General features: G+C 37.6%; 1 protein-coding gene across 5 annotated transcripts in view; it reads right to left on the reverse strand.

Moving 5' to 3' along the window:
• Nucleotides 1-22,712, reverse strand: part of DENND1A (DENN domain containing 1A) — a 219,984-nt gene extending 197,272 nt beyond the window's left edge. For all 5 annotated transcript variants that reach the window (XM_076355228.1, XM_076355226.1, XM_076355227.1 and 2 more), the window contains exons 1-2: nt 22,579-22,712; nt 16,155-16,225 (exon numbers count right to left, since the gene is read on the reverse strand). In XM_076355228.1, the coding sequence (XP_076211343.1) occupies nt 16,155-16,225; nt 22,579-22,595 (88 nt within the window). In that variant the 5' untranslated portion in view covers nt 22,596-22,712. The remainder of the gene's footprint in view (nt 1-16,154; nt 16,226-22,578) is intronic.
• Nucleotides 22,713-23,068: the final 356 nt, after the last annotated feature.

The following is a 23,068-nucleotide window of genomic DNA, read 5'->3' on the forward strand; positions in this document are numbered from 1 at the left end:
TAACGCACACCAAGCTGGACACGCAGTTTGGGTCTGCCGTAACTCCTAGACAATCATGACAATTTAGATTTCTGAACAGCTTCTACAGAAAATTTATTAATAGAAAAAAGAATACATAAGAATCATACTGAAATGGAAAGGTTAAGTTCAGTTTTCTTCTTGCCTAATGACTCCTGCATTATTTGATTATTTATTAATGATGGACATATCAAATGCTTCCATCAAGACACAGAAGTCTAAATCAACAATGAAGAAGTCAACCAGGCACTATTCAGAAAAATTTACTTATTTGAGTTCAAAATAAAAGGGAAAATTTCATTTACATAAGCGCTATGAGAACATATGCCAAGACACTAAAACACTATACAAATTTCAGTGGAAGAGCAGATCATAAAATTGTAGTACCCTTAAGGTGCAATTCTCAGGACAAAAAGGATTATTTTGATAGTCACGATTACAAATTTGAGCTCTCAAGAACATCTTAGAGCAGATGAGCACGTGCAATTGCAGTTCCACTCAACTACAGAACACAGACCTGCAGATGAACAGCAACACCAAACTTTGGATAACACTACAGCGGACAGCCAGTCATTCAGGAATTAAGAGTCTGGAACATATGAGGAGGTTGAATTTATTAGAAACAAGTACTAAAGATTGTTTCAATTGCAAAGAAATTTTTTAGAAATACCAATCTGAAATACTGAATATATAGATGCAGGACATTAGCTACGTAAAATCATATGCCAAGCAGAGCCATATCTATAGGAATAATCAGAGATTAATTAGAAATTCACTTCTATTATGGCAATGTAGTCATGAAGTACTAGCCTTTAAGATCTTAAATGATAACATTTCGCTATGTCAATTGGATTTTGAGTCCTACCTCGTAGCTGAACTTTGGGACATTCCTACTTCCTCTTCCCATGCCCTTGCCATAATCCCATCTCCCAAAAATTTAATTTATTGATTACAGTGCAGCATGAGAAAATCAAAGGTTCTATTCATAAAACAGAGGCATCAAGTGTCAGGACAGGTAAACAGAAGACCTCACTTCTCACAAGACCTTTTAGTCTAACTTTTCATTGAGCTACAGTCAGAAATTACATATCCTTCCATGGGGCAAAGGTGTGAGGGGGAAGAAATTGTTAATATTGAATACTTTTTTTGGGGCGCAGATGCAATTTTTATTATTTTATTTTTTAAGATATGTCTTTTGTTTTATAAGATTATCTTGAACTACCTGGATTCTCAATTGTTCAACTTCCATTCAAGCTATTCCCAACTTCAGTTAACCTTGTTTAAGGTGTTCCAAATACAAGTTCTTGTTGCTGCATTTGATATAACATGATTCTTCATCTAAAAAGTTAATTATGCAATCTTAATTTTTAGTAGCAGAGGTACATTAGAACACAGAACTGTTCCTAACAGTGTTCCCCTAAATGGAATAAATTGAAATTCCACCAAGTTCCCCCAATAATATTTTATGTCATTGTAAAAATATAAACTATCACTTTATTAACATTTTAATAATTTTCTCCATTGAAGGTTCAAGAAAAATAAAACAATTCAGTGGCTTTGTTACATCATCTGTTTCCATTTTATTTTATCATTATAAATTAAACTGATTATAAGATGCAGAAGTAATTTGTAAACTCTTTCAAAGGACATGATTTACATTTTTCTTCTACAAAGATGAAGATATCCCCCTAACATGCTCCACTTGTGTTAAATATCAAATAAAGATACTTATACTACATATATGGCAAAAACGGAAGATATTTCTGATATGTTTGGGGATTACTTTTAGTATTCTAACACTGTTTATAATACTGGTGCAAATACTGCCACCAATAAAGAAACAAACATTAAAAAGGTGTCCTTTAAGCTTCCCTTTAAGGCATCTACCATAATCGTATAATTTGCTCTGGACATCATTAAAATGTAAAGTTAATGAGGATTCAGCTGAAAACAGAAGAAATGTAACCTATTTTCAGGCAAAACTTCTAACACTGCAATCAGAGGGAAAACCTCTTTGATGTCTCTTTGTCTCTTCTCATTAATTTTCTTTTGGTTTAAAAAAAACCACAAAGGCTGTTTAAACTAAAAAATGCATAGAAGTTTAAACATGGTAATTATAGTCAAGCTGCAATGAGGTCATTAGGTTTTTAAAACTTTGAGATAAATAAAATTGAGATGTATGACTATTTTAAAAACATGTCAATACTCAATTTCAATTGTCCATCTGATACCCACTGTATTCTAAGGATTTAGTCTAGATACAGAATTGCTTCAAGATGATATAGTGAAGGACCTAATCCCGTATCCAGGGTAAAGCAAAGCAATCAAGAAATACATCAAAATATAAAGTGCTGTAATTACTGTATTACTGGATACCACATTTGGTATTTGTAAGTGCAACAAAGCATGCTTTTTGCAATCTCCATGCAAGAGAGGTGGCAAATTGTGAGATTCTGCTACTTTTTACCTCTACAGTTCATTAAAGAATAAAATATTGAACAAGTTAAATAATTCTATTTACTCACTACATCTATTTTTGTTTATGAATACTGCCAAAGTACACACAAAGCTATATACTTCTGTTTTAACATGCTAATTCTTTCCAGCAGAAAGTATCTTTAAGAGCTATTTCATTACATAGTACTGACGGAACCTACGATACACTGAAGTGGTGTGTATTTTTAGTGAATAATTTACAAGTAAATTTTCTCAAACCATAATCAAAACAATTTTTAACACTACTGTGTACAAAAGAAGATGATAGATTATCACAAACACAAGTAAGGCATTTAAGCCATTAAGTAAAAGCAACAAATATACAGGACAAAGATAACATCTTTAGTGTAGAAGGACATTAATCACAATGAAGCAAAATAAACATATCTATAGCATTTTTCCATGTGCAAATATCACCTCTAGATGAAATGGGATGAGATGAGATCAATATATTAGTCTGTGGTAATTGTAAGTATGAATTTTAATGCATTTGTGGACATAGGTTATAGCTTTAATAGAGAATTATTTACCCTATTGAATTTTTTAATATGTTTGATAAACTCCTCTTCAAATTAAACCGAGTGAATGATCAACAGGCAAGTATAAGATAAAATCAGATCATAGAATCATAGAATCATTAAGGTTGGAAAAGACCTCTAAGATCATCGAGTCCAACCGTCAACCCAACACCACCATGCCCACTAAACCATGTCCCTAAGCGCCTCATCTACACGTCTTTTAAATACCTCCAGGGATGGTGACTCCATCACTTCCCTGGGCAGCCTGTTCCAATGTTTAACCACTCTTTCAGTAAAGACATTTTTCCTCACGTCCAGTCTAAACCTCCCCGGCACAACTTGAGGCCATTTCCTCTCGTCCTATCACTAGTTACTTGGGAGAAGAGACCGACCCCCACCTCGCTACAACCTCCTTTCAGGTAGTTGTAGAACATGATAAGGTTTCCCCTGAGCCTCCTCTTCTCCAGCCACTCCTCATCACACTTGTTCTCCAGACCCCTCACCAGCTTCGTTGCCCTTCTCTGGACACGCTCCAGCACCTCAATGTCCTTCTTGTAGTGAGGGGCCCAAAACTGAACACAGTATTCGAGGTGCGGCCTCACCAGTGCCGAGTACAGGGGCACGATCACTTCCCTGCTCCTGCTGGCCACACTATTTCTGATACAGGCCAGGATGCCATTGGCCTTCTTGGCCGCCTGGGCACACTGCCGGCTCATGTTCAGCCGGCTGTCGACCAGCACCCCCAGGTCCTTTTTCGACAGGCAGCTTTCCAGCCACTCTTCCCCAAGCCTGTAGCGCTGCATGGGGTTGTTGTGGCCGAAGTGCAGGACCTGGCACTTAGCCTTGTTGAATCTCATACAGTTGGCCTCGGCCCATCGATCCAGCCTGTCCAGGTCCCTCTGCAGAGCCTTCCTACCCTTGAGCAGATCAACACTCCTGCCCAATTTGGTGTCGTCTGCAAACTTACTGAGGGAGCACTCAATCCCCTCATCCAGATCATTGATAAAGATATTGAACAAGACCGGCCCCAAAACTGAGCCCTGGGGAACACCGCTTGTGACCGGCCGCCAACTGGATTGAACTCCATTCACCACAACTCTCTGGGCCCGGCCGTCCAGCCAGTTTTTTACCCAGCGCAGAGTACGCCTGTCTAAGCCGTGAGCCGCCAGCTTCTCTAGGAGAATGCTGTGGGATACAGTGTTAAAGGCTTTACTGAAGTCCAGGCAGACCACATCCACAGCCTTTCCCTCATCCACTAGGCGGGTCACCTGGTCATAGAAGGAGATCAAGTTGGTCAAGCAGGACCTGCCTTTCATGAACCCGTGCTGGCTGGACCTGATTCCCTGGTTGTCCCACACATGCCTTGAGAGCGCCCTCAAGATGAACAGCTCCATAATCTTCCCCAGCACCGAGGTCAGGCTGACAGGCCTGTAGTTCCCCGGGAACTCCTTCCGGCCCTTCTTATAGATGGGCGTCACATTGGCAAGCCTCCAGTCGTCCGGGACCTCCCCCGTTAACCAGGACTGCTGATAAATGATGGAGAGTGGCTTGGCAAGCTCCTCCGCCAGCTCTCTCAGATGTTACTTTAGTTGCCAGTGAAGAGCAACTTTAGAAGAAAATCTCATACTTAATGCAAAGGAAAGTTTTGGGGGTTGTGTTTTGTTTTGTTGGGGGGGGGAGTTTGTTGTTTTTTTTTTTTTTCACTCTGCCATATTTTATTACAGTCTGATCCTGCCCTTCACCACAGGCCAGTTCTGTTCTACCATCTCTTCAACTGTTTCACATATCCTGGTATCTTTCCCTACTTGCTTGCACTGTCCTAGTGTCATATTCACAAAAAGATAAAGCACATGATTTAAATAACATTAAGTCAAATATGAAGCTTACAAATATGAAAAGTCAGAAGCCTGATTCTACTGTCTACCTATACTGTGATACTTAATCAGCTATTTTGTCTTCACATTTTAGCATTTGCTTTGAGTCTGCATTAATTATTTTTGATAGGTGTTTTTCCACAGAGTGATGATCTGGTTTTAGAATCTTTGGAACAGAAGATCTCAAGGATCTCAAAAGTATCTTACAGGCCAACTAGACATAAATGAAGAGTAATTATTTACTTAAGAGATAAAATGATGTAAAAGTCAATTCAAAAAAAGGTAATGTTACCACTATTTATATCCATAACTATGTGGTTTCAACATAAATGACTTTTCAAAGGAACTAAAGATGGGATCCAGTTAATCCCAGTAGAATGCAATGGGAGTTGTGAGTGTAATTCCCTTCACCACCATTTAAAATCCTAGCACAAATTTTAAGTGTGGAAATTCTTTTGGCTACAATATCCAACATACTGTTTTAAAAGTACTCACTGAAAGTTGGGGTTGGTTTTTTGTTTTTTTTTCCTTCCCTAGGTGCATGTACTGTAATAGTTGATGAAGTCTGGGGCAGACCACACATTTTTGGTGCGGTAAATAGGACCCTTCACTCCTGCTCCTCATCTTTTAACTGTGGCGCCTTCCACCCTGATTATGATGTTCTACAGGGTACTTCTACACAGTCTTATATTATTTGACTATCTACAGTATGCATCATTTGTTTTTACTAGTTAGTTCATCAAATTAGAAAACATTACTCTCCAAAGAGCCAGTCATGGAAGAGTTCAGAAAAATCAAAACCTCCTTAAATATTGGGGGTTTTGAGGGTTTGGTTTTGGTTGTTTTTTTTTTTAAATCCCTAGGGAAGTATAAACAAATGAACTCTCCGGACTATAACCCATTCCAGGTAATAGATTATCACTATCAGTTGTTCTCACCCCTCCATCCAAGGTTATCATCCTTAATACTGTAGTTCAACTTCCTTGGTTTCTATCCCATTCTTCTATTAAATAAGCCCTATTAAAAAGTATATCGAAAGCTGTTTCCATCTAAAAAAGACATAAAAATCATCTTCCTAAGAGCCAATAATCTATCAGCATCTAGAATTTTGACAAATGGTTTACCAAAACTTGGTAGCCCCAGCAGGGCCAAAAAACTCTTTACTCATCAGTCAGGATTCAGCAGCATTCCCTTAGCATTCCTTCTCCCCTCTCCAATGATGGAATCCAGTGGAGAGCGAGTGATACACCTTGTTCACAGATAATGAGTATGTTAGGATATTAACAGAACATAATACAGTTCTTTATGATTAAAATGTGTCTTACCACTGTTATTCACAAACACTGCTACAGGGAAATGTACCACACGCTGACCCTTCACTGTGAATCAGCATGCTACAGCATTTCATGTAGAATACTGCAGGATGAGCCTTGTCTCTGGTAGCACAAAATGTGAGGTTTGGGATTTGGTTTGGTTTGGTTTTTTTACAACCACTGCTGAAGCAAAACAGTAGTCTTGAATTAATTTTACACTTATTTGACAACAACTTAACCTCGAATCATCTTTCTTTCTAACTCTATTTCAGTCTTAAAAAAAAAACAAAAAAACCACACAGAAAAAAAAAAAACACTCCCAAAACAAAACCAACAAAAAACCACAAGAAAACCTGACAACGTCTCTTTTTGTTCATGACAAAAAAAAAAAAAAATCACACCAAAGAGAAGCAGACCAATACTGCCTCAGGCACTCCAATAGGCTTCTTTTTGAATTAGAGTTTACATTCTCTTTTTGCAAGGAACTACCTAAAACAAAAAGAACCAGTAATAAAAATAGATCTAGTTCATCTTTTGCTTTACCAAATTTGCGTTGCTTGCATGTTAAACTTAAAGCAGTGCTCTGGGTAGAATTACTGACCTATGTGTGAACAGACTAAACACGGACACAGTTTCTAAACTCCAGTATTTCTATTGAAGACACTCATAGGAAGCATCAGTACAGCTGTGGATGGACCAAACGTCAGTCATTTCTGGGATGGTGCTTACAACATTAGGCAAAACCCCCAAAATAGCTATTCTTAATCTACACGGAGTCTACCTTAAAGTCATTACTTCTTTGTTTCTTTTTCATCTGAATGACACTCTAATTAAAAGTTCTTTACAGAAATGTCTATATCTAGATTAACAGCTGATTGCAGACACATTAAGCTTTAAGCAAAAGTTAACACTCATTAATGAGATTACCTGTTGTGATTAAATAAGGACAAACAAAAACAAACCACCTTGGAAAATTTTGTGACTGAGAATGAACTAAAGTTAAAATTACTCCCTTAAATAAAGTCACACACACACCTTCTTTAACAACACTTTTTTTTTACTCTATTCAAAGTACAATCTCTTTACAGTTACTGGAATAACAGCCCTACTCTTAAAGGAGCACATTAACAGAGAGTTAATTGCAACAAGTGCTTCATCAAATTCTTAAATGCTTCAAATGCTGAAATATTAAATGTTTCAGCAGTATTTGGTATCTAAATTGGGTCTCTCAAGAACTCTTTAAAAAGAGCAACCACTCAAACTCCTCTATAAATTCAAGGAAAACTATAAGTACAGCTAGTGAATGAAAATAATTTGTTAAAATCACTAAAAAAACCTCCCTAAAGAAGTTTCAGTTTAGCAGTTAATTTCAACCTGCAGTTAAAAAGGCACTAGCTGTCAGTCAGTTTTCTCACCCAACTCTATCATGAAAAGAAAAACTGACAGATCACAGGAGCTTGCCTTTGTAAACCAATTCGGGAACTTTCATGCTTCTTATTTGTTAGGTTAAAGGTTAAATTGCTGACCTCTGCCCTCCTGCTTAGCAGCCTTTCCCTTTTTCTGTAAAGCTTTATTTTGGGGCTGTATTTACATGGATTAGTCTCTTTTCACGCTAAGAAGGAATCTGTTCACAGCCAAAGCCTTAGTTCTGGTTGTACAAAAAGCAGTCACAATTATTCAGCAGCAGACAATGACCATATTGTGGATTTACAAAAAAACCACCTCAGCCATGGCAAGTTCTGTCCTTGCTGCACAAAACAATAGAAGAAAAATCTTATCAAGCATTCAAGAGAAAGCAAACAAAGCAGGCCCACTGTGAACTTGATGAAGATGTCAAGCTCCTCTAAAAAAATATAAATCAACAAAAGAGTTAAGTCTTGTGAGTAAGACTTTCTGTGCTGAATTTTTCTGTCTAGTTAAACAGTGCCAGCAGTAGCAATATAGTGCAGACTAGTAAATACTTGTGAAATAGAAAAGACTGTAGACAGAAATAGTTAAAACGTGAAGCAAAAAGGACAAACAGATCTCTTCTCACAAAATAACTTACAGAAATGGAAGAACATTCAGTTATACTTGATATTAACATTTTTGGGTTTTATTAAATCTCATATCATCAGCTAAGAACACCTAAAAAATGTGTTAGATAAAATTTATGATGACTTGCAATATGACAGATTCTAATATTTTTAATAGAGTGAGTTTCTCTTCAAATTGAGTTATGTATTTCATTTATATTGTAAAAGCCAAACTATGAACTGTCTTTAAACAAAACAGTTCAGACACTGCTACTTATTTGATCTGGACACTGCAGTCCTAGTAAGTTGTTTGTGAAAATCTTCCACCTTGTTTGTACTTAGAAGAAAAGCGATCAAATGGAAACAGAAAAACAAAACAACAGCTTAGGAGAATTAGAATTCCCAAATACTACCTATCTACTTAGATTTGGTTACTTTTCCAAGCCTGCTTTAGGAAGTTAGGTGTAGCAACATAACACCGTAAAGATGGGATAGGAAAACTTGCGATACGTGAATTACAGCACATGTTCAACAGAAAGCCCTTATTTAATGGAAACAGACCTGAATTTTGCACTTCCTTTGTTATTCCTAAACCTTTAGTATGTTATTTATTGCTCAATACAGAACAGGCAAACTTCAACCAGCAAAATGTTTTCACCTTAAAAAAAAAAAAAAAAGGTTGCTCTGAGAGGTGCACCGGTAAGGTTTACAAACTTTTGAATGACCAACTCTCAACTTAATCCTACTCCAGTAACTTTGCTTATGTTCAAGAAAATACTTCATCTCTATGGGAGTTACTGCTCTATTATCTGAAATTACAACATATGACAAAAAGATAATGATAAAGAGTAGCAGCATGTCTATCTGCAGAGACAGAAACCTGCTAGCTCTCTCTACCTGTGAAAGTCCTATCATGGAAACCATAGTGACAACTGTAGAATAATTTTAGGGCCCAAGCACATCATGACTTCTCCCAATAGAGTTAAGGACTTCGATTAGTTTAAGTTATAACATTTGTGATCTACTGGGAAGGAGAGAGGGAGGGAAAGAGCTATTACAACACAAAGCTAGAACATGAAAAGTAAAGAAGGAAGTACTTAAACTACTCACAAGCTTCTAGTAGGAACAAGATTAGTAGTACATGCTACTCTCAGAGCCAATTCAAATGCAAATTTCATCCTTTCTCTCAAACAATGATAAACTCCCTCAGAGTTAATAGTTTCCTTCTAAGATTCATCTCCCTTTTCAACTTAGTGGTATGTTTTCGAGAAAAGAAAGAAGCACATGGCAAGTCTTACAGCAATATCTTTTAAATTCTGTCATAAAAGAAGTAGTATAAACTACATTTCCTTTACTAATCCAGTGAACATTTGTTAAACTGACACACTTACACTTTGTCCATGCTATCGCACTTAGGCTTCTAACTTACCATGTTTTAAAAAAAAAAAAAAAAAAAGAAATCCTTTAGCTGTACTAAACCATTTTAGCTTTTTCCTTGAACACACAGCAAGAATTTATGCTACACTCACAAAAAGATGAAAGATGAGGTCCTTGGAGAAAAAGGCCTTTTGGCACGCTACATGGTAAAGCTATAGATTTGACATACTTTTATAATGTCTGCTTTGGCGAGAACACAAAAACCCCATACAAAAGCATGCTACGTCCTCCCAGACAGGGGTGGGGGGGGGTGTCTTACTTGTGAGCATTTACTTTCAAATCTTCATACTTTAGAGACTATTTTGATCAGCTACTTTAAACTAACAAATTCTCTTTTTCTACATGAACAGTTTGACAGTTAGACTACAATTCTCCTCACAGCCCCATCTAACGAGAGAGGATCTTTGGCTGAGGTCCAGCAACATCCTTAAATTTGTCACATCATATTTCTGATGAATGATCTGCAGCAGTTTTAAGATCATAAAGTGCTTTGAAAATTAAAAGAAAGATTTCTTAAGTAGTTAGTATGCTTTCACTTTATTTATATAGGTATTTAAACTAAAATTGCTAGTAGATTCTTTCTACTTCTGCATCTCAAAAAACCCCCAAAACAATATTTTAGCTGAGGTTTAAAAAAAAGAAAATGCAGTTCCAACGCACTTTACTCTACTTGCAAGCATACAATATGTCAATAGTATAGAACTGAATTTCTAGAAGTGCTTAAGCTAACTTAAGCAGTTATAATTTGTAAAAGAAACAATACAAGTTCTTTGTAATTTACTACCTCAATTTCTGTGAAGTTTTACTATTATGAGATGCCATGACAAATCGCAAAGCCTCCATTAGAAGGACTTCACAATCTCATAAAATGCATTTTCCCTTCCTTTACATGAAGTTTAAAAATGGGAAAAGAAATCCAGTAAAATAGTAGTATTTCATACAAAGCATCTATTTTGATCTCAAATTATCCACTGCATTTAACAATTCCAATGAATGAGAGAAGATCACGCACCAAAGACACAGACTTAGCATCAAAACTTATTAAGGTAAGTTAAAACTGTAATCTGTAGCTTCAGTTTAGAATGTCCAACATTATTTGCTTAGGAATGTGCTATTTTATGGAACACACACTGCCCTAACGCCAGAGAACTTAGCAATTCCAGCTAAAATTTAAATGGGTACCCTTTTAGCTTCTTGAATTTGAGAAGCACTATCGACATCAGTGATGAAACAAACAGCACAGACATCCTCTGCTGCAAATATTTTTGGTATCACTGAGTGTGAAAAGCACTGAAAAAAAAGTTTGGTTTTAAACATTTTTCTTAAACTAGGGTGAAGAGTAAAACATAACATAAAGCAGTATGCTAACAAAAAGACGTTAAACCTTGCATGTAGTGTTCAGAAGTGCTATAATAATTATTTTAGTGTCAACTAAAGCATACATTTACTCATTTCTCCCAAGTCATACTTCATTACTTAAGTATCACAGCAGAAGGGCAAAACTAATGCAATTATAGATGATGTCCAGAATATATTACTGGTATCTGCTGGGCAATAAGCTGTATTATTATTCCCCTCTATCTATGATTTTGGAGGGTCTATTTTATCTAATTCCTGAAGCAAAGTTAACTCCTATCAGTGAAACCTCCAAAATAATCATGATAAATCTAAAAACTTTTTGTTTGGTTGTGTTTTATTTAAAAGCAATACACCTGGATTTAGCGAGGCAGATGGCCTCCTTATATCTAAGTGATAAGGAAAGTTAGAAATTCTCCTACTGTCAGAACCACACAGCACTAAAATGCATGAAGGCAAAGACACAAACCCCACACATAGGCCATAGAATATTAAAGCCTTATATGTGAATTAGAATTTGTCTTAGTAATCAAATTTTTAAGTCCGAACAATCTCTCTATTCACCTGGAATGGTTGAAAGCCAAAGTTACCAGCCATGCTTGTCAAAGAGTTGGCTTTGTTGTGCCCATCTGTACAGTGTTAGCATCTTACTCCATCCCAATTACACCACTGCACAAAAGGCACCTGTTAAGACTATTTAACGTAAGTCAGCCTATTAGCCAGGCTTCTGTATCAGCCTTGGAACTGCACCTTTTCCTCTGAGTCACAGTCATTACCCAATACTTACCTGATACTACAAAGGAAAGAATCAAAGTATCAACACTATAAGCTTTAGTCAATATTTTCCTGTAATAATATTCCATTTTTTAAATGAAACCATTACTATTTTTTCCTGTCTTCCTGAAAGTAAGCGTGTGGGAGTTGGTGAGAAGCACTAGACTTGCAAAGTTCCTATGCTTGACATACTTATACTTGACACACACAACACAGATTTCTCACTAGGTAACTCCCATGTACTGTCACTGTAAAGATGCAGACTCCATTCTTTCTATTCTATTTTGCTGCCCTGGACTTTTGGTGAGAAGACATCAACTTTTTATCAGAAGAGGGTATGGACAAGAGAACAGTGCTATTTGATAAAACTGAAAAGTAGAACATGTAGAGCATGAATGAATGCATCATTGAAGTATTAAGGGAAGAAATTCTGAATTCCAGACAGCCCAAATTAAAAAAAGTAAAAATATTTTAAAAAAGAAAAAAAAAAGAAGAGTGGGAACAAAGTTAAGATAAAATCAGTTTTGTATTTTCATTCAATTTTAGGAAGTCAAATGTTCTTTCAAAAAAAAAAAAACAAAAAAACAACCACCAAACCACACACACTAACTTAGATTCAATTAGCTAAGGGGAATTCCCAGCTTCCACGGAAAACACAACCGTAAGACAAAAAACTGGTTTGGTAATTGTCTTCTCCTAAGGAAATATCTTCTTAATAACAAATATTCATCTTAATGTTGCTAGTCACAGTTGCAGCTATCTTGCTTCACAGTTCTCAAAACAAAGATATCACATTTACATAAAGTGACCCAGTAAGAAAAATCCGTTAAGTCCCCAAATAAGATCTATGAATATAACAAAGAAAGACACAAACACAGCTTTTAGATACAACTGAATGCTGGAATTGTATAATGTACCAAAGACTTCATGTGCCAGAAATATACAAATCACCAATGCTGAGCACAGATGATCAGGATCTTAGGACGAGAGGAAATGGCCTCAAGTTGTGCCGGGGAGGTTTAGATTGGACATGAGGAAAAATTTCTTTACTGAAAGAGTGGTTAAACATTGGAACAGGCTGCCCAGGGAAGTGGTTGAGTCACCATCCCTGGAGGTATTTAAAAGACGTGTAGATGAGGCGCTTAGGGACATGGTTTAGTGGGCATGGTGGTATTGGGTTGACAGTTGGACTCGATGATCTTAGAGGTCTTTTCCAACCTTAATGATTCTATGATTATTTCTACACAATCTAGAGGGGAAAGGACAGAGAGACCACAGCTGAGCTGATCCAGTGATCACTTCCTTTCTCAGTTCACACATTGCATTGTGGTTTGGCAGAGTTCTGCCTGGATTAAAATAAAACAATGCTTGCTTTTTCAACTTTTTTGGTTTCGATTAAGTTTTCTCTTCATACCTTAAGAGTACAAAACATCCTCCAGATGTTCCTGAAGCTTACATTTCTAGGAATCAAATCTTAGGATCAGAGGATAATTTGGGCTGGAAGGGACCTCGGGAGGTCTCCAGTCCAACCTCCTCTCAAAGAAGGGCCAGGTGTGAGGTCAGACCAGGTTGTTCAGGCTGCGATCCAGTCAGGTCTTGAAAACCTCCAAGGATGGAGATTGCACAACCTCTCTGAGTGACCTGGTCCAATACTTGACTGTCCTCTTGGTGAGCACATTCCCGATATTCAGTCAGAACACTTCTTGATTTGGTCTATGTTACTGCCTCTTGTCCTCCTGCCATGCACCACTGTGAAGAGCCTGGATATCTCATCTTGATGAACTCCTCATAGGTATGGAAGGCTGCTATTCAGGTTCCCTGAAGTCTTCTCCAGGCTGAACAAGCCCAGCACTCTCAACCTCTCCTCACAGTGCAAGTGCCATAGCTTGCTCACCATCTTGGTGGCCCTCCATTGAACTTGTTCCAGTTTATTGATGTCTTTCTTGGAGCCCAGAACAGATTTTTTTCCTTCTGCAGTCAACTGTCTTGGTAACTAAGAGGGAGCCTTCTATATGATACTCAGTGGATAATGCTGCTTTAATTAATTTCAAAAGTTATTAACCAAATGAACATTTAATGCAAGATTGTTAACAATTACATGAGCAATCAGGCTGCTTGAATGTACAATTGTCTGTCAGTAGTTAATAACACCAGTCAGCATCTCCCATTTCAGCAAGATGCAAGTGAACTATGAAATATATTAAAGCTTTTAATTGCAGTTGATATTTAACAGTCACATGGAAAACATCCTTTGCTACACAAACTTTTGAATAAAAGAAAATAGAGGCATGTTTTACCATCCCACAAGCCAGAATCTCCCACACTAGGACTGTTACAGCTTTGGAGCAATTCATTCTTCTCGAGACCATGTCAGAAGATTGATATAAGAATTAAAAGCATTGTAAGTGATCAATAGCACTATTATACTAGACAGGAACTTCAGAAACAGTTGTCTTAGTTAATTTTGGGATCCATTACATGGGAAGAAATAGGTTTTTTTAAACATGCCTGATAATTTGTTCCTTATACACCTTTTATACATTTTGCTTTTCTTAACAGTAACTGCTCCTTGCCATGTAACATACATTCCCTGACTGCAAAAAAACCAGTTGATACATATTCTTGGTCTTCTGGCATAGAACAGCTAGTCATGAAGTAGAAAAGACTACGTGGAGGTCTCTAGGTCTATATTTCTACAATGGTGATTTGCCTGGGATACAGCATAGCTGTTAAATACAGTTGACGCTGCAGAGAACCAAACAACCTTCATTTAGAACAGGACAGAATATTTGGGGATACACAATTCTAAGACCTCCTAAGAGGCGCCCTTAAATATATAAAAAAATTGGTTGGGAAAAATCTTTTAAAAGATTATTCAGAGAGAATTAATAACTTCAGAATATATGAGTTGTAAAAACAATTATTAAATTTTTTTTTTTACTCACTAAAACAATTTCTGAAGATTTTGCACCTACAAGTGCATACAAAAAACCTAAAAACACAACTAAGTGAAACTCCCACAGAATCAGTTGGTTTATAGAACAAAATGTATACTAAATTCTCCAATTAAAAACCTGTAAAGTAGTTTCCGTGCTTTTTAACCCACCTTCCCACAGCAGGGAATTAATCCCTCCAGGGGGATGCAAACGAACTTCAAAGAGAAGATTATACCCAGACACTAGTACTGTACAATGTAATGTTTATGGTCAAATTTGTTCAGATTTTCTGGCACTGGAATCCAGGTCAGATGTGCAGAAACAAAGACTAGTTATTAAAAGGGCTCCTGCAGTTACATCAAATAGTCATGATGGCATATAGCAGTAGGACAAGCCAAAACTGTACTCCAGTTACAACTCCTATGGAGGCTTTGGCAGTAAATGGAAGAGTTGCAGCTATTTGACTTTTGCTGGTTGTAACAAACAAATACAGATATAAAAGGAGATAAGTGGCTTTCCAGTCAATAAAATATAAAAATCCCTTCCATTGGTTCATTACACCATATATACAATACACACATGATCATTTCATAAAAGATAAAAGAAATATTACTTCAGCATATATTGACTAATCATAATTATTTATTTTTGACATCCCTCCTTTTCCTAACATTCTAGAGACTGATCTCTCAAAACAGTACCTTGAACTAAATTCTGGGATTACGAACTTCAACCTTTGCTTTTCCTGCTTATTTGATCAAGTTCCTCAGGTTTAGAAAAAAGTGCAATCAAAAATTCACAAGTATACTTACATGTTGGTGTCAGCAGTTATGGAACTTCTCTAGCATAAACATAGGAATACTTGTCAGAAATAATATTACAGAAAAATACTTTTATAATTATGGCTCGATAACAGTGTTTGGTAAAAATAGTTAACTAAATTATAAGCTGTGTTCATGCCTTATTTCTAGGTAAAATCATTTGATCAAAGGAAGAATTCTGGGAACAGATAAAAATACTTCTGTAGACAAGTAAGAAAGAAGTAAAAAGAAATTCCACGCAAGAAGTTTTACAGTATTTTTTTGTTTTAAAACTACCCATTCCGTATATGAGCAGCAAATACAAATTTGAATATGTGTTTACTTTTTCAACCTAATGAAGTAAGAGTTACTTCTATTTTAAAATACAAAAAAGGCAAAACAGTCAAGGAAATCAGAAAATTGCCCATAATCAGGGACAGAGGCAGGAATTTCTCATTATTAGTCCTAACTGTAAAAGATTCCACAGAACCAGTGATTAAGATATCTTTAAAAGCTAGAACAGCATAATATTAAGTGTACTTCATTATCTCACAATACGTGGTTCTTAAGAATACTTTTAGCCAATAAATAGGTAGAATTACAGTGCAAAACAGTACCTTTCCCAATGCAACTGATTCCTGAATAGGTTACTTCTGCATACACTTCAAAGGTAGTTTCCGGATTTTGTCTGAAATAAAAAAAAAACAGTATTTAGCACATTGAGAATTTTTTTCCAAGTGTGCTTTCAATTACTTAGTCAAAAAGGGTTCTAAGAATGCATACGTTACAATGACAACTTGATAAACTAGATTTCTTGTTTCATAGTCTGATGATTTCACATCAGATCTTTCTGCCTTACTAGTATGTAACAAGATATGACTGAAGCTCAGATGAGTTAGTATGAACAGGGTGTCTAAAACTTTTACAGAGAAAAAAAGAATTAAAACAATAGAAATCAAGCACACGGAACCTTTAAGCCAATTCAACTGTTGTGACTAGTCTGCATTTCTAGGTACTCAAATATCACAGGCCTATCATTCAGAACTTTGCCAGAAAAATAAAACCATGCCTTTTATATCAATTTTCAGAATGCTACTCAGATAGAGAAACAACACTTATTTCAGTTCTTGGCCACAATAGTAATTTTGATTATGTGTGCAACTTGCAAAAGCAAGTTCTTTTTATTTCACCTTTACTTTCAAATGAGAAAGTAAATCACCTATGTGCTAAATACAGGGATTTTTTTCAGGAAAAAAAAAATCCTGAATATGCTTTTCACCAAACTGAAAACCGTCACATTGTCCAGCAAGGGACAAACAACCCAGATTCCCATTTTCATTACTGTTCATTGAGTTCAACTTCATGACATCTATTTGCTCAGGAAACAGGAAAAAAAAAAGAAGCTGCAGTCAAGAGTATGCAAAGTCATTTTATGCATACTTTACTGGAAAACTTAAGAGGCTGTATTTAGGATGAAGACACTTCCCCTCTTTAATACCTGTCAAAATATTTCTCTTTGTCAAAAAAAAGGCCATGCTGAAGAACATTACAAATGGACAAGGTTTCACCTCATGAGACTCCAGAGTCTTAAATCCAGAAAACTGCCAGATGCATGCGAAATAAGGAAATAGGTGCGATAGTAAAAAATTATACCAAATCCAGCTACAAAATGTAAATGAAGCTTGAGGAAAGAGAATTATTCTGCTCCAGAACTGTAAATATACCAGTAATAAAAAGTTAATGACAGAAGACTTAAAAAACCCCTAATATTTAATGTACATCTTCAGTTCTTACTAATATAACTCCGTAAGTGACGCTCGAATTACATTTCATAAGGAGTATGTAAAGTTAGCAGGTGATTATAACATAAAGCGTATCTTGAGTTAAATTCTTGACTCTAACAATTTTAGCTACTCCAAAACTTTTTATGAGATTAAAGAGAATCACACATTAGACTGCAGTTGTTTACTTACTGAAATAAGGATTTTGCAAGTCTGAACATGTGACATTTTATTCTTAGACTTTCTGGTTAAAACCAAGAATCAAAATTGCATAATTACTGCTCTAAATTTATGGCTGCCTGTACAGTGATAATATTGTCTCCTATGTGTTAATGTAAACTATCTAACATTAGAAAATTGTTGAGGTATAGTTACTTGTGAATTTCGTTAGCTGCCTTACAGCTAAGGATGAAAATAACGACAAAACCCATATATATATATATATATATATGCGCGCGCTAGTATTCTACCTGAATAATAATTTTAAAAAAATGAAACTCATCTTACGTAGCATCTCAAACCAAACATGTCGAGGAGTTCAGCCTACTCTTCAGAGAATTTCTATTATTTTTAATCCTACTTTAACACCAAAAGGGATTAAACAAAACATTTCTAACCATGCCACGGGCCCACTTAGTGTTACTCAAGTGGCTCTAAGCCAAACCCCACACCTATTTAAATTGACAGAAAAGCTACCATTGGTTTCAGTAGCATATGATCACACTCTACAGTTTTACAGAGCACCTCTCAGGAGCAACAATGGTTCACAATTCAATTAATGTTAATTTAATTTGCCACCAGTTCCAAACTGATTTGTCTTAAGTAGCCATTTTTCAGAAAACTACATTCATAAGTTATGAGAAATCTAAAATCAACAAATCAACTATTATTTTCCAGTATAAACTGAACTTGCATAATTTTCTCTGTGCTACTTAGAGTTGCTGCATATAATCTGCTTCGAATATTGAGATTCTTAGCTACATTCCTACAATCATGGTACAGGATGAGGATGAAATGATATCCACGTAACACCAAAAATGTATTTTTCCTTTCATACATATTGCTGTGCAGCCTTATCTTACCCTCCTTGGTTTTGTCTTTATTGTTAGCACCCTGTTTCCTTAATTAAAAGTTTATAAATTTTATAATATTTTACAGCTAATGGATAAAATAACAAACACCTTTTTAGTATTATGTTAGAGTCTGTGTTCAAATTCTTTAGTGAAAAGACTGTATAACACAGCTGGCAAGAGCACATACTACATACCAAAACTTTCAGACAAAAAGACATCACATTTTGTATTTTAATATTCCATGACAAACGCCCACTTATTTCTATGAACAGTGAAATTAAAGTAGCTTTGCCAAGTCAGAAACTTACTATTAAAGGCTGCATTCAACAAGCTAACACCTCAGTATGAGAATGAAGTCATTGTTGAATTCTGAATATTTTATAACTTTTCAGTGGAATTAAGGAAACAAGTCACTATGAGACTTCATACAGTTTGCAAATATAGCATAAACATGCATCATAATATGTATATTTTGCAGTCCATTTTTATGACTATTAAACTACCCTGCAGACATCTAATGCCACCTGTGCATTGTATTGAAACCTCAACACACTGAAATCATCCACAACATTATAACCTTAAACACACACACACACACACACACACACACACACACAGAGTTTTCTTTCCTCCCAATAACCACTTAAAGACCCATGGTCAGTTATCAAGTGAACATACAGATGCAATAAAAAATATACACAGGACATGTACAAAAATACATAGCACCCCATCTACTTGATAACTGGATAATTTCAGAAGGAAATGCAATACTTTTCTGTAAATAGAAATTTAGGAAGGAGCTCTATGAGAAAAGAATGCTTTTGTGATAAATGCTAGTTGTATGAATTACTTCAAATCTCTCTGATGTAGAAATAGCTTTAGTATCAAAGCAAAGAAATTAAATTTTACATTGAAGTAATATCTTAAATAAGATATTTATTTACCTTTACAATCAAAATTATTAGTTTTTACCAAACTGCAAGAGATTTGTACAGAATAAAATTAAATAAAGTCCTTCTCCAAAGCTGTATGTATGGAAGTACATACCTTACATATCTAAAGCCTATTTCAATTCTGTCAGCAGCATTTTTTTCTACACATAGGAAAACTGAATAGCACTTATGACAGAAAGTATCATTCTACTTAAAAATTGAGGCATAAGAGAGGAGCCTGACACTGATAATTAGTTGTCTGGTAACAAGACTTAGTTGCTCAACTCTTGCAGAAAAAACTTACTAGCAGAAATCTGTAATTGCTAATTCAATTCAGAAATTGCACCTCAATCTCTGATTAATTTACAAATATTTAACTTTTTCTGCCTGGTATTCCCTAAATAGATATTACATTTCAGTATATAGCAAACTTTATGTTAAATATCCAAAAGCATTCCCAGATTAGTATTAGGGATCTCTTCTGTCATCACTGAAATACAACCACCTCTGGAAAGGAACATGCCAAGTTTTTTTACGGTGCAATGCAATTCTGTTGAACAGATTGATATTGACACATTATTTAAAAAAAAAAAAAAAATTCCATTCTCTCTTGTAACGTCTTGAGTACTGAAGGCTACCAAGAAGTGATAGCAGCCAGGTTAAATAGATTAAGATTAAGATCTTAAAATAGATTCCTATTTTACGTTACCTCACTGGCACAGAGTGCCTTGCATGTACTATATGACATGCCCCAACATGAAGCTTAATCCAACAGTGTAACCCAATACTCAATTTACCTTTTTTCGCCTGCAGCTATACACAAGCCAAAAGCTTACAGGATTGCTGGCAACTTCTTGATTTCTTTCACTTCAGTCTGATGCAGCTACTTTCCTCTAAGCAATCTTTCACTCAAATGACTCATTACTATACATCCATCAAAAATATAACTGACACATATCTCCAGGTTTCATGCAGAGTATATCACAGTATGTGCAAGTGAGTATGTGCCAAGGAGTTTAATATCCCTCATAATTATCAATCTATAGCAAGAAGCAAGAGATCTGACTACTGGATTTTTGCTAGGGCTCCAACACATATTGGCGATGCCACTAAAGGAGACATGCCTCAGTATACCCAATTATAAAATAGTTCTCATTCACGCTCCCACCTGCCCCAGTAAGGGAGCTACTTATCAACTTGAAAATCTTTGCTAGATTAAACATCCAGCTCAGAACAGCAGAGCAGAATAGCCTCTTACTCAGGCTCTCTCATTCTTTACATATTTCAAGATTGTTTTGAAATTTTGTCCTTACTCTACTTGGGCATAGTGTTCTGTCCGAAGTGGAAAAAAGCAATTTATTAATTGTTGCTCAAGGCAAAGTTGCTTAATCACACAACAGACAAAATGCTTTCTCACAGAGTCCAAGAGGAATGAAAAGTAATGGTTACATGGGGTTATCACCTGTGTTTTCCTGGTGACAGAGACAGACTTTGGGCTTCGTCTGTAATCTTGAAAGATTGCACAGAAAAAGCCCTAAGGTCCATTGGCTGTAATAAATACTTCTAACTGCTACATCTCCTCACTGATACCAGTGAGGCTTCCAGTTGAAGCATCTTATCTGAGTGATTACATTCACATTCAGCAAAATGTATGCAAAGTCAAATTAGCAATCAAAAACCCAAAGATGGTAAACACATCTTGTGGATTCAGTATGTACACAAAAGAAACTACATTTTAAGTGAGCATCAGCCTTTTAATAGATTTAAGATAAGGTCATCATAAGAAGTCATTTCAGATCATAATCTTGAAGTGACCACTGCAAGATCTGGAGGTGCAAGTTACAGATATAGACTGCTCTGCTGTCAAAATAGTAACAATGTTACATTCTACCTGTATTTGAATGTAAGCTAAGAGTTTAACTAGTTTCTCAGACTTTGATTTTTTGTAGCAACAGTTGAGAACCCATATACCAAAAAAAGTGCAAAAATTATCCCCACAGTATCTCCCGAAGAAGGAAGGTTGCTTTCTGGAACCAACCAATCACCTCAGTGCTATCATTAAAAGCACTCATTATCCACTTACATTTTCCTAAAACACCTGGCTGAATAGACACACATTTATGTCTATCCAGCCTATGGGCTTGGAAACATGAAGATGTGTCATCACACTAAGGACACTACAAACTATGTCTCCTCCAGTTTCATATTCAAGTTAAACAAAAGAGGTGAAAAGTTAAAGCCCTATGTAATCTTGAAGAACACTGTGTTCAAGAAGGAAAAGCAATTGCTCAACAGCACCTACTGAAAGTACTGAGTAAAATACAATCTAACTGGATCTCTCCACTCTATCAGACCTTTCATGGACAAAGATGTCAGCACTGCCTGCTTGGTGATAGCTTTATTACACCTCTACCTGTCTCAGAGGAACTGCATTTGCCTGGAATGGCATATGAATGAACTGAGATCTTTAAAGTGACAATATCAAACATACCAACAGGGCTTACGAATAAATCAACCCCCAGTTTTATGAAAATTAAAAAAAATATTGAGGGCACGGAGCTGCAGACCCAACACATTAATCACTTGCACTGCTCTTCGCCTTCCCCCAAAGCCCCTTGCTAATGCACTTTCAAGATATCATAGCTAGACTACCCATCCTTACTTTAGCACACTCTAACCTAGGCAAGGAGGCTTTGAACTCTCTCGACCCCACCACACCCCCAAAACAGACGTCACCGGTTCTGGCAATGAAGACTTTCCCATTCCAGCAGCCCCAATCCTCCTTACGGCCTGCACCGATAAAATTCAAACTGCCCTCACAGCCTGGCCCTACGCGCTACCACACGGAGAACTGAAGACAGGGAGAGAGAGAGTAGACAACAGACCAGGTTTGGGCTTGAGGGCGGGAAACGATACTCTCCTCCCCTCCTCAGGGCAGGGGGGACGGGGAGCTCCCCGCCCCGGGGTCCTGCCGCCGAGTTGGGGTTTGACGGCATGGGGCCCTCTGCCCTGCCGCCTCCTCCCTCCCCGGCCCGCGAGCTGGCCTGGGGGGGGGGGTGGGAAGCACTCTTCCCCCTTCTTTCTCCCCCTCTTTCTCGCCCGATCCCGAGGCCTGTAGGCTCGGCCGGGGTCTCGCCCGCGCGGCCTCACAGGGAGCTGGAAGGAGGGCGGGGAAGTCCCCTTCTCGCTCTCCAGAGCCCTCCCGCTTTCCTGAGGGCCTGCAAGCGGGGCTGGAGAGCTCCGGGGGGCACTCACTTGATCCTGGATCCCATGGTCTCTGGGGGGCCGCATAGGCCCGGGCCAGAGAGAGAAAGGGGGGAGGGGGCCGGAGCTCGGTGGGCTGCGCTCTCTTCGCCGCTCGCCCCCTCACTCCATCCCGGCCAGCGCCGCCGTCGCCCCAGCCGAGTCACGGCGCGGCGCGAAGGCTGCCGGGACGTGTAGTGCGGCAGGGCCGCGAGGGCGGTGGCGCGGGCGGGGCCAACGGCCGGCCGGCACCGTTGAGCCCGCCGCGCGCCCCGCTGTGTTGGCACGGCAACGCACGCTGCGCGCGCGAACAGTCCCGCCTCGCCCCCTCCCCGCGGCGGGCGGGTGCGTCGCTCCCCTCAGGGCGCCTCAGGCGGGTGTCCTGCGGCGGAGCGGCCGCCGCTCCTCAGCCGCCGGCCGCGCTTCAGCGGCTAAAAAGTGGCAAGAGTTCTACCGAGCAGGAGCACCAGGAAGGGGGCTGAGTGGGACACTCATCTCCAGC

This window comes from Aptenodytes patagonicus, chromosome 18 (genome assembly GCF_965638725.1).
Source record: "Aptenodytes patagonicus chromosome 18, bAptPat1.pri.cur, whole genome shotgun sequence".
Taxonomy (NCBI): domain Eukaryota; kingdom Metazoa; phylum Chordata; class Aves; order Sphenisciformes; family Spheniscidae; genus Aptenodytes; species Aptenodytes patagonicus.